Raw genomic sequence first — 13,854 nt, forward strand, 5'->3', positions numbered from 1 at the left:
AAAGACAGGGCCACAGAGGGGTGCGGAGCTGGGACTGTCTCTGGAACTTTAATCACAATAAAGTTTGGCAAGGAAACTGCACTTAGACTTGCATTTGGGCCTTGTGGCCTTTGGTTCCTCGTGGTCACCATGGCCAGCACGAAGGGATCCTGCCCACTCCATGTCCCAGGTCCAAGGGTTACCCTTCTTTCAGTGCCCACTTAACTCCATTGGTTCAAAGGCACTTTGTGTATCAGCCAAGAGGGAATAGATGTATGTCTTATGCAAGGTGCTGTTGAGGATAGGCCTATCCAGAAACTGGATTTGGGGCCGAGGAGGCACGTTTTCCAGCTCCAGCACTGTGATTTTGTTGAGGGCTCCCCTATAAAACAGCAGGGGTCTTGGCACATAGAGGGTCTCTTGTGGCCCCCGCTTTATCCAGTACCGGCCCAAGTTAAACCCATTGATCCAGACTTGGCCCTGGGGAAGAGAAAAGAGAACGAAAATAAAAGGGTCAGCTCTCAAGGGGGTAGAATCATCCCCTTTTGGGTTTCTTTCTTTTTTTTTTTTAAAGACTTATTTATTAGAGAGAGTGCAGGGGAGAGGGGCAGTAGGCGAGGGAAAGAGAATCCCAAGCAGACTCCACGTGCTGAGCGTGGAGCTTGATCCGGAGCTCGATCCCACGACCCCGAGATCACAACCTGAGCCGAAATCAAGAGTCAGATGCTCAACCGACTGAGCCACCCAGGAGCCCCTCCCTTTTGGGTTTCTAATCAGGGATAATTTCTGCTCCCCCCTCCTTCACGATTTTCCTCTCATCACTCTGACCCCACAGTCAGCAGTACCTTGGTCCATCCAGGTAGAAAGAGAAAAGTGTCCCCGCCTTCTCCTAAAATTTGAAACGTTGTAGAGTAGAAGGTGGGGCCAGAGGGAACTTGATGATGTGACCTTTTCATCAACTGGAGGGGAAACCACCACTTTACAAGCTTATCAACTTTCAGAGGGAACATCAGCCACTGGGTAAGGACTGTTTGCCCCAGAATTGGGGGTTCTAACAGGCCCTGTGAAGAAGGCAAATGAAAACTTATCATTTATTAAGCTCTTAAATCCACACTATCCCTAATCAAGCCCTGGGGTGCAACTGGTGGCCATGTCTGGACCCCCACAAGCGACTACTTTGCTGCCTGACTCCTAAGCACAGGGCTCTTGTTTGTCCTCCATTAGGCCCCTATTTTCCCAAGGGAGTTTGGTCAGTAAGAGTCTGGAAGAGAAGGGGTGGGCAAGGCTAGCTCACCTTGAAGTCACTGCTGTTAGACCCGAAACTGAGCCTCCCCATGTTCTCCAGTAAGATGTCCACTTTGGCCCCTACTTTCCCCATCAAAAATAGTTGGTGTTTCATGTTTCGTTCCAGAACACCCTGAAACACCTGTGGATAAGAGGAGCTGTGAAAGGAAGGGCTCGGCATCTAACTCATGGCCATGACAGAGGAAGCTATGGTAGTTAGCACAGGTATTTGGAGAGCAAATAGAATGTAGCCCATCTGTCAGTTACCCATTCATTCTGGAACCTTAGCCTCAGTCAAATTCTTCCTCATCCCAGCTCATCCGTGGCCCCCCTGCAAATGTGGGCAGACAGCGGGAAAAGGCAGATAAGGGGAACTTAAGGCTAAAGGGTGCTGGGGAGGAGAAGAAACAGGCTCACAAGGTAGCCTGGAATTAGGTCCTTACCCCATCTACCATCACATAGGCACGGTCATGTACTCTGTTGTTAGGCACCCAGAACTGTGTTGGCTCCGAAACAGTAGAAGTCAGATGGGTCCGGTACAACACAAAGCCACGGTCCTGGGTATGGAAGAGTGAGTACTGAAGAGGAACTGAGCGGTGAGAGAGGGTACTGTGGCGAAGATGTGCAGCTGAGGGAACCACTGGCAACAGCTGTTGAGGAAAGCTGCCACGCCTACTGGATGGGGGATTATGCCTTACCTGTTTGACAGCCTCAAAGGACATTGGCAAGATTGAACGGATGGGCCCTTGGGGGCACAGGAAGTCTAGGAAAGCCAGCAAATCCCCATCCTGTTAGAATAAGGACAAGGTATTAGAATAAAAGCGAAGTTCCGGAATAAAGGGCAGAATAGGCTGGGCCATTTAGAGAACAAAGGGGTAGGATCAGAGAAAAGATGAGGAAGAGCTTACCAGATGCAGGGTCAACGGTCCAAACATCATCTTGGGGCTGGGGGGAGGTAAAGGTCCCAAGGGAATTTCCTGGAACTAAGCCCAAATTCTCTCAGGAGCCATAGGAAAACCACACAACCCCTATTCCAAGACGCTAGCACACATAGAACCCCTATTCCAAGACCCTAGCACACACACAACCCCTATTCCAAGACCCTAGCACACACACAACCCCTATTCTAAAACCCTAGCGCACACAACCCCAATTCCAAGACCCTTGCGCAGGATTCTCAACCTGGGGTCCAGGGAAGGACTTCAAGAGGTCATGAAAATCCTGTAATTTTGCACATGCTTGTGTGTCTCTTCCCAGGTAGTCCCATCTGGGTAGTTGGGAAATGGTTCTGAGGGCTCCGTGGCCCAGACAACAATCAGTGATTCATGGGATCCCGTTACAAACAATTTAGGTACTCCCTTTCCCCAAATTAATAAAAGCCTTTGGCGCTTAATGAAGTGGTAGGGCACCTTGCTGATGACGTTTCGAAGAGCAAAAAGCTTAGGTGTGGGGTCCCCTGCTTCAGATATTGGTGCATCATAGTCATAGCTGGTAGTAATTGGAAGAAAGCGTCCCTTCTCATCAGCACCTGGGGTCAAACCAATTTCCTTCATTCAGTGTCTTTCAAACAGTAGGCACTAAGCAAAGACATTCATGCAGAGAATTTTGCCATCAGAGGGAGCAGTGGTGGCCACATCCAGCTTCTAGACCTCCTAATCTACCCAGCCCTAGGATTCTAATTCCCTGATGCCTCCCTGCCTCCACCCCAGGGACCATCTGGACTCACCATTCCAGAATCCAAAGTTGGTACCCCCGTGAAACATGTACCTGAAGTGGGGGAAGGTGGGGGGGAAAGGCAAAAGCTGACCCACTGAGTCATTTTCATCCCCAACACCCCGTTACGGCTTCATGTTGACCCCCGTGTCTCCAGTTACATGTTCACACTGGCTCCCAGCTTCAGCATGTTCTCTAGGCCTGTGGTCACAGCCAACACGGACCGTGTGGAGTGACTCTGGCCCCAGTAGTCCAGCCAGCCTGTGTAGTACTCGGAGTTCACCTAAAACGTGGAATGAACGCCGGGAGCGGGATGGGAACTGAGCTCGACCCGTTCCCAACCCTGACTCTGGCTTTGATTGCCCTCCCCTCCAGCTCCTCACCAGTGGCCCACGGGGTTCATACTTCCGCAGCAAGGCAAAGATTTTGGTCATGTTGTCAGCTGCAGAAAGGAGGCAAAGGTGAAAGATAAACATAGAAGAAGAGATGCCCCCCCCCTTCCCCAGACTCCACTCCACCCTTGCTCAAGAGACCTGGGCCAAAATCCACAGTGGTATAGAGTCCCTGGAGGGAGCCACATTTGAGTCCTTCAGGCCCATCTGTGGTGAAGAGCAAGATCCTGTCTCCTAGCAGCGCACGGAAGAGCCCAGCCAGGTGCCTCATGTAGCTGAAGTCACAGGCTCTGTAGCTACCATATTCATTCTCCACCTGCCAGGGAGAAGGAAAAGTGGAGCTTGGCTATGCAGTGGAGGTTAGGACCCCCGGCACCTCCTTCCCCTTGCCCGGTCAACTTGTACCTGAATGCTAATGATGTTGCCCCCATTGTGGTAGAGCCATGGATATAACTTGGGCAGCAAGACCTTGAACCAGGAGTCCACTGCAGCAAGAAAGTCTAAAGGAAGGAGCAGTGGTCTACATATTAGGACACCACCTTTGCAGCCCCCACCCATAGCACAAGGCCAGCAACCTCAGCTGCCTGAACCCTGGGCTACAGTTTGCATCCCACTTGTCCACAAATGAATCTGAGCAGCAGTGACTCTGAACCCTGAGCACTTGTGAATTTGCATGGCAAGGACATCCGAGCACAGGAAACCTTAAAGCAGTGTTTGTAAATTTAATTTTTAAACATAAGAAAAATGTTAGGGACGCCTGGGTGGCTCAGTCAGTTAAGCGTCTGCCTTCAGCTCAGGTCATGATCTAAGGGTCCTAGGTTTGAGTCCCGCATCGGGCTCCTTGCTCAGCAGGGAGCCTGCTTCTCCCTCTGCCTGCAGCTCCCCCTGCTTGTGTGCTCTCTCTCTGACATAAATAAATAAAATCTTTAAAAAACAAGAACACTGAATTCCTTTACATTTTCTGTTCTGTATAAAGGGTGTCCAGATTTAACTGCCTCCTTTAATCCAAGCATATGTTAAATCTCATTCAACAAATATTTATGGGTGCTTACTGTGCACCAAGCAATGTTCTAGGTATTAGGGATACAGAATAGAAAAAAACAGATAAAAGTCTCTGCCCTTGTGGAATTTCTTTCCCAATGAGGAAGGCAGACAATAAAAAAATTGCTAAAATATATAGTATGTTAGTGCCAAGGAGAAAAAATAAAGCAGGGAAGAAGGATATAAAAGGGCGGGGGAGCTTAAATTTTAGAGAGTAGCCCAGGGCAGCCCTCACTGAGAAGGTGATTCTGCAGGAAGCTAGCAGGAGCACTGAGTGCAAAGGCCTCAAAGCTGGAATGTGCCTGGTGGGTTTGAAAAACAGCAATGAGGTCGGTGTGAACAGTGATGAAAAGAGTAGAGGTCAGGGAGGTGACAGGGCCAATTAGGTAGGACCTAATATGAAGGCCATTTTAAGGACTACATGGTTCATATTCTGAATGAGATGAGAACCTATTGGAGAGGTTTAAGCAGTGAAATGCCATGATCTGAGATATGTATTTAAACTTCTATTTTAACAGGATCACCCTATATCGAGAACAGAGGGGTAGGGGCAAAGAAGGGAAACCAGTAAGTAAGCTATTAAAGTAGTCCAGGTGGGAGAGGTGGTTTGGATTAGTGAGGGTGATGAAAAGTAGCTGAATTCAATATATTTTGAGAGTAAAGCTGCAAGGTTTTCTGATAGGTTGAATGTGAGGTGGGAGAGAAAGGCATGAAGAATTACACCACAGTGCTTAGCCTGATCAGTTAGAAAATGGAGTCACCATTAACTGAGAGGAGATCGTAGGAATAGCTGGGGGAGTGGCAGGCAGAGGGAGACTAAACCTAACCCTAACCCTGCTGAGCAAGGAGCCCGACGCAGGACTCGATCCCAGGACCCTGAGATCATGACCTGAGCCGAAGGCAGATGCTTAACGGACTGAGCCACCCAGGCATCCCCTGACTGGAGATTCCTATTTCAGAGTCATTAACTATTAGATGGGATTGAGAGCCAAGAGAATGGATGAGGTTGTCTAAGGAGTGAACACATAGAAAAGAGAAGCGTCCAAGGACTGAGCCCTGCAACACCCCAGCATTTAGCGGAAAGAGAAAGGGAGAAGAACCAGCATGAGACTAAGAAGGAGGGCGCCTGGGTGGCTCAGTGGGTTAAGTGTCTGCCTTCGGTTCAGGTCATGGTCCCAGGGTCCTGGGACGGAGTCCTGCATTGGGCTTCCTGCTCAGCGGGGAGCCTGTTTCTCCCTCTGCAATCCCACCCCGCCCCCCCGGCCCCTGCTCGTGATCTCTCTCTCTCTCATGCTCTCCCTCCCTGACTCTCTCTCAAATGAATAAATAAAATCTTTAAAACAAACAAAAGAGACTAATAAGGAGTGGTCAGCAAGGCTGGGGCATGGGGAAGGAGCAGGGACCAGATAAAGGTGGTATCTTGGAAGCCAAGAGGAGAGTGTGTGTCAAAAGATGGAGTGAACAGCTGGGCTGGGTGCTCCTGACTGGCCAAGGAGGAGAGAGGCCTGGAAAGGGACTGTGGACTCGGGAGTGAAGAGGTCGCTGGCTTTCTTTTCTTTTCTTTTCTTCTTTCTTCTTTCTTTCTTTCTTTTTTTTTAGGATTTTATTTATTTATTTGACAGAGACACAGCGAGAGAGGGAACACAAGCAGGGGGAGTGGGAAAGGGAGTAGCACGCTTCCTGCTGAGCAGGGAGCCCCATGAGGGGCTCGATCCCAGGACCCTGGGATCGTGACCTGAGCTGAAGGCAGACGCTTAACGACTGAGCCACCCAGGCGCCCTGGCTTTCTTGAGAAAAGTGGACACCGCATGCTGGTGTTCCAGCATGACTTTACCATTTCAAATGTATTTCATAGCCAGCTGAGTTGGAGAATTGCTCTGAGGGGCATAAAGCTCTTCAGCGTCCTCAGAAGTGGAAGAGTCCCTGCAGGGTCCCCGGCAGATACAAAGCATTTTTACCAAAGTGATCTTTTTAAAAGATATAAATCAGATAAAATCACTCCCTTGCTCTGATGACTTCCTATTTACACCTGAAGTAAAATCCAAACTCCTTGAAAGTTTTGGGCATTTCAGAGCTTCATCTTGAATTCTCATCTTCTCCCCCCCTATGCTCTTTCCTCAGGCAATGTCTCAATAGCCATGGATCTAAATGCCAGCTTTAGACTGACAAGTCCCAAATTTCTCTCTAGCTCAGACCTCCCCATGAGCGCCACACTCACACAGCCTATGGCTTACTTAACATCCTCACTTGAGTGTGACAGGACAGAAATTTAACACGACCAGATGAACTGTTTTTCCCCAAAAAAGGTGGTCCTTTGCTGCCCCTAGTCTCCTCCGTCTTTCCTATGTCAGTAAACGGTGGCATCGTCTTGACTGGCCAGAAAGGGGACCCCTTTCTTTCCAGACCGTACCCATTGCTGTTCCCCGCCCCCCACCTCTCCTTCCCATCAAAATCTATAAACAAGTCCTGGTGATTTTGATCTCCAACCTACATCTCAATTCTGCCCTCTTCTCATCCCCACCTCCGTCACCTTAGTCCAGGAGCCATCGCTCCCTCCTCAACTACAGTCAGAATCTCCCAATTAGTTTTGCCACCTCCACCCTTGTCCCCCTCCCTCCATTCTCCACATCCAGGCTAAAGTAATCTGAGAACAGATCAAACCTGTCTGGTTAGGCTCTTCCAATGGCTTTCTACTGTGCTTAGAATAAGATGCAAACCCTTACAGTGGCCTACCAGGTCCTGCATGAACAGTCCCTATCTATCTCCAATTTCATGTTACATTCCTCTCTCCCTTAACGGCTATGCTCCAGCCAAGCTGGCCTCAAGCAGGCCATGTTCTTTCCCACCTTTGGGTTTTAGAATACACTGTTCCCTCTACCTGGTCGTTGTCACCTCACTCTTCATATGACCAGCGCTTTCCCTTCCCTAGAGTCAAGTGAAATGTCATCATCTCAGAAAAGCCTTTTCTGGCCTCCGTACCCCAAACAGGCCTTCCCTGTTACTCACGATCTCAACTCGTCTATTTTCGTGGGTGGTATTTTTACAGCTTGCGCTAATCTTACAGGTTTTGGTTTTTTAAAAAGCTGTTTCTTTCACCATAAGCTCCACGGCACAGGGGCTGGGTCTGTCTGGTCCCTCAGTTTGTAGCATCTTGCTAGGCCTGATGGAAACACTCAAATATCTGCATGAATGATCTCCAGTGTGGGGATGGTCTCTTCGGTTTTGGGCACCCAAACGACCCATTTTGTTGCTGTTGGTTGTTTTTTCTGTGTTAAAAATGTTATCTCAACTCACCTGGGTCTGAGGTTCTCAGATGTATATCAGGTTTTTGAAGCAACCAGGCTGGGAGACCCCCCTGAGACAAACATAAAGACAGCAGGTTTTGTTGTTCGGGAGTCGGGGAGGGCAGGTAAGAAGGGAGGATGTTGAGTCTAGCACTGGAAGTGGCCCTATAGTGCAGGCAGACGGGAGGAGTGGAGGAACTGCCCAGGAGTGGCTCTGGTTCTGTCCCTTCTCCTAACTCACCATGTCCCATTCTGCACAGATGTAAGGTCCTGGTCTCAGTATGACCAACAGGTTCGCTATAGATGCCTCATTCAGAAATGCAAAGAGGTCCCGGCTGCCATTAAAGTTATAGACCCCAGGCTCTGGCTCATGGTAGTTCCAGGGCACATAACTGAGAAAGAAAAAGGTTAGCAGGGCCCCAGGCGGGGAGGTGCTGAGAGGCCTACGGGCTCAGGCCTTGCAGGGAATCTCCAGGAAGCTGTTAGGAGAAGGTCCTGGCCCACCCTTTCCCACCTTTGGCCTGAAAGCCCTGGAGCTCTCATACCCAGCGAGGCTTCCTATCCCAATCCCCTTCTTACGGGCTTGGTAGGAAGGGTAAATCCCGCCCTCCATGGCTCTCCTGAGCACTTCTTACAACTGTACAGTGTTGAGGCCACTCATTCGCATCTTGAAAAGCCGGTCTGCCCAAAGCACCCGTGGTACCCGAAAGTAGTGCAGGCTGCCAGACACGTAGCGGAACGGGGCCCCATCTAGGAGGAATCTGTCATTTTCCCGATCCACTACGAACGACCGAGTGCCTGCCTGCAAAGGGAGAGACCAGGCTCAGCAGAGGTCTGGAGTCGGGGGTGGGGGCGGTCAGTGTCCGGAGAGAAGAGGGAACTAGCCTGCCCATTGTTCTGTGATTTTTCACTTTCCTTCTCTCCCGGGCTAGATCTCCTCCCGCCTCACCACACCCAGCCTGCTGATTCAATCCTGGCATTTTACCTGGGGCAGCAGCGTCAGAAGTGGTAACAGCAGGACAGGAAGGCAGAGCGGCTTCTTGGGAGCCATGGCGCTAACGGGGTTCCTCTAGTCTGAGAGGGCGGTCCGACTGTCACGTGGCAGATTCCTGGGAGGGAAGCTCAGCGAGCAAGGGGGCGGGGACCACCTCAAGTTGCCAGGCCAGTAGCCTGGACTTGTCCACCTGCTACTCTACTAGTTTGTAAAAATCCTCTACATCTTGAATCTGCTTCATCAGCGTCACCTGGGAGCTTTTAGAAATGCAGAGTCTCAGGTCCTACCTCAGACCTATAGGATCAGAATTTGCATTTTAACAAGATTCCCAGGCGATCCTAAAGACATTCAAGATTGAGAAGCACTGTCCTACTAAACTGAGCTCCCTGAGGGTGAAGAGTACCTTGTCCATCTTGAATCCTCAGCTTCTAGCACAGGGCCGGGCACATAGCAGGTTAAATCTGGGTGAATGAATGTCAGAACCAGGGGGCTAAAACAGGTTCAGAACCAAGAGAAACCAGATCTTCCCAGGGGTGTGAAAGTGGGGGACCAAGTTACAAGAGGGATCTTTCTCCTGGTGGCCCTGTTACAGCAAAAGAGACCACCTCAGCCATTCCTTCTTCTTTGGATGTGCACTGCTCTTCAATCTATCCCTGCCTGCCTGTGTGAGAGATGTCAAGGACAACTACTTGGTGCCAAGGCTTGGGAATTTGTGAATTTCCATGACTCCTGCCTTCACAGTCCCAAGCCTGGGATGTAAGAACCAGAATAAGAAAAATAAAATAGTAATAAAAGTAATAGTAATTTGTTTATTGACACTAACTGAGGGTTATGTCAGATATTGTGCTAAGCACTTTACATCTCATTTAATCTTCAAAAAACTCCGTGCAGTTGATAATTATCATTCCCATTTTACAGATGAGGAAATTGAGAGGCAAATTTTGAATAACCTGTTCAAGGTCCCACAACTAATTTAGCAGAGCTGGGATTTGAACTAGGCAGTCTGGCCTCACAGTACGTGCACTTAATCTTAGGTACTATTGTACCTTGTTTACAATCAGGGAAACTGAGGCTCTGAGAGGTTAAGTGGTCCAAGGCCACAATGCTAGTAACTAAGCTATTAAGACAGGATTTAGAACCTAATCTGGTTCAAAAGCCTAAGCTCTTAACCATTCTAACTAGGGCAGTGGGATACAGGCCAGAGCCCCCAAGGTTGTATTGATCAGAGCTGTAGGGGGTAGGGGTCCAGGCCGCCAGCACGCGCCCCAGCACCCGCCCCTCGGGGCTGGACTGTAGTCAGCTTCCTACCTCCGGCATTGGGAGATGGAGGTCCTGGGGGCCTCGGGCCGAGCCCGGCTTTGCTCCCCTTTGGCGTGGGTGCCTGCGTCTTGACCACGAAGGCCAGGTGTGGCACCCTCACCCGGGTCCTGGGACGCGTCCTCCCCCAGGCTTAGCCCACCCCCGGCCTCTCAGCTCGGTGCCCCCACATTATCCCGATGCCCAGCGGTTGCTAGGATACCGCGGGCCGTTACGCCGGCGCGGCCTGATGACGTATGCACTTCTTCCGGTCCCCGGCGCTTCTCTCCAGCCCGAGCCAGGTCAGTGGGGAGTCCGGGCTGCCTCCCCCCCGCCCCGGCTCTGCGCGCCCAGGCGGGGGGTGGGCTCTTCCCGGGGGTGGGCTCTGCCGGGGGTGGGCCCGGACCTCGCACCCCGACGAACTACCCTCTGCTCTGCCGTGGCGCCCCGATGGCCGTGGGAGCGGGGGCCGCTCAAAGGTGGGCTGGGTTGGAGGAAGCGGCCTTGCAGTCGCTGCGTGGCCGGAGGCTTTAAGGCACCTGAGCCCAGCCTTCTTGGAGCTGGCGTCGCCAAAGCCCGTTTTCTCTACGTTCCGAGACCCGGGCGCCAGTTCTCCACATTGGTACTTCAGGGGTCGTCTGGATCGTGCCTGACCCACGACCCTGCTGTTCTTTTCCTTCCAGCATGATCCGCTGGGCCCCCAGCGCATCGCCTGGAAGAGCCCACTTAACCTGGACGAAGCTGCCGGCCTCCTCAGACCGCCCTTGAGGAGTATGACTGAGACACTATGGGCCACGCGCTGTGTGTCTGCTCTCGGGGAACTGTCATCATTGACAATAAGCGCTACCTCTTCATCCAGAAACTGGGGGAGGGGTGAGTGTTTGGAAATCACTTAGCTAGTCCCCAGGGTTCTGGTGATTGAAGGACAGCAGTCTGCACATGATAGGGGCACAAAAGTTTTATTCTCTTAACCTTAATCCTTTAGCTCACCTGACAGAGCCTAGTGACACGGTAGTCAAGAAAGTGGATTCTGGAGCCAGGCCTCCTGGATCCACCTTGTGTGACCTTGAAAAGCCATGGTTTCTTCATCTGCTTAACGGAGATAATTGTCTTTTGTCGCTGATGGAGTTGTGAGGATTAAATGTGATAATGCGTATAAAACATCTCACCCAGTGCCTGGTTCCCAGCACTTGATAAATGTTGACTGTTACTCATGTAATATTTATGGAGCATTTGTCATGTGCAGAGCAGTGCATTGTGACCAAAGTACCTCCAGGGATTACTGTGTTCCTACTCTTGAGTCCAAAGTGTAAAATCTTCAGACTTCTCTTGAAGCCACATCTTGGGAGGGTTTCTGCTAACTGGGAAAGATACCCCCCTCCCCTTCTCCCCAGGGAGTTCCTCTGGGTCCAAGCCGTATGGGAGATGACTGTGGTCCTTCACTGACCCCTTTGGCCCACAGTGGGTTCAGCTATGTGGACCTAGTGGAGGGCTTACATGATGGACACTTCTACGCCCTGAAGCGGATCCTGTGTCACGAGCAGCAGGATCGGGAGGAGGCCCAACGAGAAGCAGACATGCATCGCCTCTTCCGTCACCCCAACATCCTTCGCCTTGTGGCTTCTTGTCTGAGGGAGCGGGGCACTAAACATGAGGCCTGGTTGCTGCTGCCCTTCTTCAAGGTCAGAAAGTCTCCTGGCAATGGAGGGGCTTGCAACAGAGTCATCTACCGAGGGCTGTGTGAGTAGCCAAGCATGTTAGGAAGCAGAGACCATGACCTGGGGTTGACTGTTTCAGATTTGGGGTCTAGTGGGACTGTGAGGTGTGTAGTGTGTGTGGTGAAAGAGTTGCTAGGCTCTGACACAGGGAAGGGATCAGGCTGAGGGAGCAGAGGCTCAGAAAACATGTCCAACTATGGGGAAACTTGTGTTGCAGAGGGGTACGCTGTGGAACGAGATAGAAAGGCTGAAGGACAAAGGCAACTTCTTGACTGAAGATCAAATCCTTCAGCTGCTGCTGGGTATCTGCAGAGGCCTTGAGGCCATTCATGCCAGAGGTTTTGCCCACAGGTCAGTGGGAGGGCCCTGTGTGCTTATGGGGCAGAAAGGAAGAACCTTACCAAAAGGAATGAGAGGTCTCTGCTCTCCTCCCAAGGAACAGTCCCCATGATTCTTTTGCCCCCAGGGATTCTAGCCTCCCGATCCAGGGATGCTCATGGGTCATTTCCACTTCCCTACAGGGACCTGAAGCCCACTAATATCTTGCTTGGAGATGAGGGGCAGCCGGTTTTAATGGACTTGGGTTCCATGAATCAAGCTTGCATCCATGTGGAGGGCTCCCGCCAGGCTCTGGCCCTGCAGGTAAGAGTGTCCAGGTTCCTTTGCCCTCCTGTTCCGCATCCTCCACCTTTTCTCTTGCATTCCCCCAATTTGGTCACATAACTGTGACCTGTGCCCCTTGTTTGAACTGTTCCAGGACTGGGCAGCCCAGCGGTGCACCATCTCCTACCGGGCCCCGGAGCTCTTCTCCGTGCAGAGCCACTGTGTCATCGACGAGCGGACTGACGTCTGGGTGAGGAGCGTGTGGCTGGGCACATGGGTGGGGAGGAGTGCTACTCTGTACCTGCTGCGCGGCAGAGGGGCAGGGCTTTGGGTTCGAGTGCATGGGGCCCCAGGAACCGTGTATGTCCCCATCCCCCTCGACTTCCTTCCTGGGAACTGTCGCTGACACTGTACTCAGCTGCTCAGGAAGTGGTATAATCCTGCCCTTTGAACAGAGCGAGCACAGCGAAGTGTCAGGGCTGAAGGCAGTGGCTAGGCACGGGGTGCAGAGGCCTCCAGCTAACGGGTGGTTTCTCTGGACCCTGGTGGTGTCGTGTGGCTGAAGGTCAGCATATTCTTTTTAGCTTCTGTAGTCACCTTTTAGTACAAAATTAAGAGGAGAGATACCACCTCCATTGGTCCCCTGTCAAGGAATAACCAAGTTATGCTCAGTCCTTAGGCTGCGTGCTATATGCCATGATGTTTGGGGAAGGCCCATATGACATGGTGTTCCAGAAGGGTGACAGTGTGGCCCTTGCTGTGCAGAACCAACTCAGCATCCCGCAGAGCCCCAGGTGAGCAATAGAGGGGGCACCCACCACTTCATACTCCTCCCTGACGTTAGCAGAGTTGGAACCTTGGCACGGGGAATAGGAACCCTCTGATCACCCTGCCCGCCTCCTTCCACAGGCATTCTTCAGCCTTGCGGCAGCTGCTCACCTCAATGATGACTGTAGACCCCCAGCAGCGCCCTCCCATTTCTGTCCTCCTCAGTCGGTTAGAGGCACTGCAGCCCCCAGCTTCGGGCCAGCACAGCACCCAGATCTGAACCAACCAGTGGCCACGTTGAGAAGGTGGTCCCTGTGCCTTGGAAGGAGCCTCCCGTCCCTCAGAATCTCCGTCCAGTCTCTCCAGGACTGCTGTCTTGTCGTTGGGGGCAGACGGATGGGGACAGTCAACTCAGTCTTATTTCTCTGCTTCTGCTCTCTTATCTCCGAGAGCAACAACTGGACAGAGGGACTGACTGAGTTGGGGTGGATGAGGGTGGGAGATGGGGAAAGGGAAACTGATAGAACCTAGAAAGGCTCTGAGCAGGACTGCTGAGCTTACATCATGGTCTGCCTTCACATCTGGGAGCAGGAGAATGTATAAATAGAAGAATAAAGTGAAAGCAGCTTGGTGTGGATCTTAGTCTCATTGTTCCTGGAGTGAGAGAGAAGAGGTGCCAGGGGCCCCAGGTCTGGTTGCCATTTCCAAGGGAACAGACAGGGAAGAAGGACTGGCGTAGTGAGGAATGGCATGACTTTGTCATTCTGCCTAAGGAGACAGGT

The 13,854-nt window shown here is 51.5% G+C and overlaps 2 protein-coding genes across 3 annotated transcripts; one reads left to right on the plus strand and one right to left on the minus strand.

The window, feature by feature from the left end:
* Positions 1 to 64: 64 nt before the first annotated feature.
* GLB1L (galactosidase beta 1 like) lies at positions 65 to 10,194 on the minus strand. The gene is made up of 17 exons (XM_027588170.1): positions 9,996 to 10,194; positions 8,679 to 8,802; positions 8,329 to 8,495; positions 7,935 to 8,085; positions 7,704 to 7,764; positions 3,774 to 3,868; positions 3,510 to 3,684; positions 3,360 to 3,418; positions 3,138 to 3,259; positions 2,990 to 3,030; positions 2,673 to 2,791; positions 2,172 to 2,246; positions 1,962 to 2,051; positions 1,707 to 1,820; positions 1,274 to 1,405; positions 825 to 1,040; positions 65 to 459 (listed from the first exon to the last, which is right to left on the minus strand). The coding sequence occupies exons 2-17, from the start codon at positions 8,742 to 8,744 to the stop codon at positions 190 to 192; spliced, it is 1,953 nt and encodes a 650-aa protein (XP_027443971.1). The 5' UTR covers positions 8,745 to 8,802; positions 9,996 to 10,194; the 3' UTR covers positions 65 to 189.
* Positions 10,195 to 10,248: 54 nt separating this feature from the next.
* STK16 (serine/threonine kinase 16) lies at positions 10,249 to 13,710 on the plus strand. 2 transcript variants are annotated; one of them, XM_027588172.1, is made up of 8 exons: positions 10,249 to 10,285; positions 10,667 to 10,856; positions 11,446 to 11,665; positions 11,919 to 12,052; positions 12,223 to 12,343; positions 12,459 to 12,554; positions 12,977 to 13,098; positions 13,214 to 13,709. In XM_027588172.1, the coding sequence occupies exons 2-8, from the start codon at positions 10,771 to 10,773 to the stop codon at positions 13,350 to 13,352; spliced, it is 918 nt and encodes a 305-aa protein (XP_027443973.1). In that variant the 5' UTR covers positions 10,249 to 10,285; positions 10,667 to 10,770; the 3' UTR covers positions 13,353 to 13,709. The 2 variants fall into 2 exon arrangements, with proteins under 2 accessions (XP_027443973.1, XP_027443972.1); XM_027588171.1 differs by lacking the exon at positions 10,249 to 10,285 and adding an exon at positions 10,294 to 10,462 and having other exon boundaries at positions 13,214 to 13,710.
* The last annotated feature ends 144 nt before the right edge of the window (positions 13,711 to 13,854 follow it).

The sequence above is a fragment of the Zalophus californianus genome, chromosome 3 (genome assembly GCF_009762305.2).
Source record: "Zalophus californianus isolate mZalCal1 chromosome 3, mZalCal1.pri.v2, whole genome shotgun sequence".
In the NCBI taxonomy this organism is placed as follows: Eukaryota; Metazoa; Chordata; class Mammalia; order Carnivora; family Otariidae; genus Zalophus; species Zalophus californianus.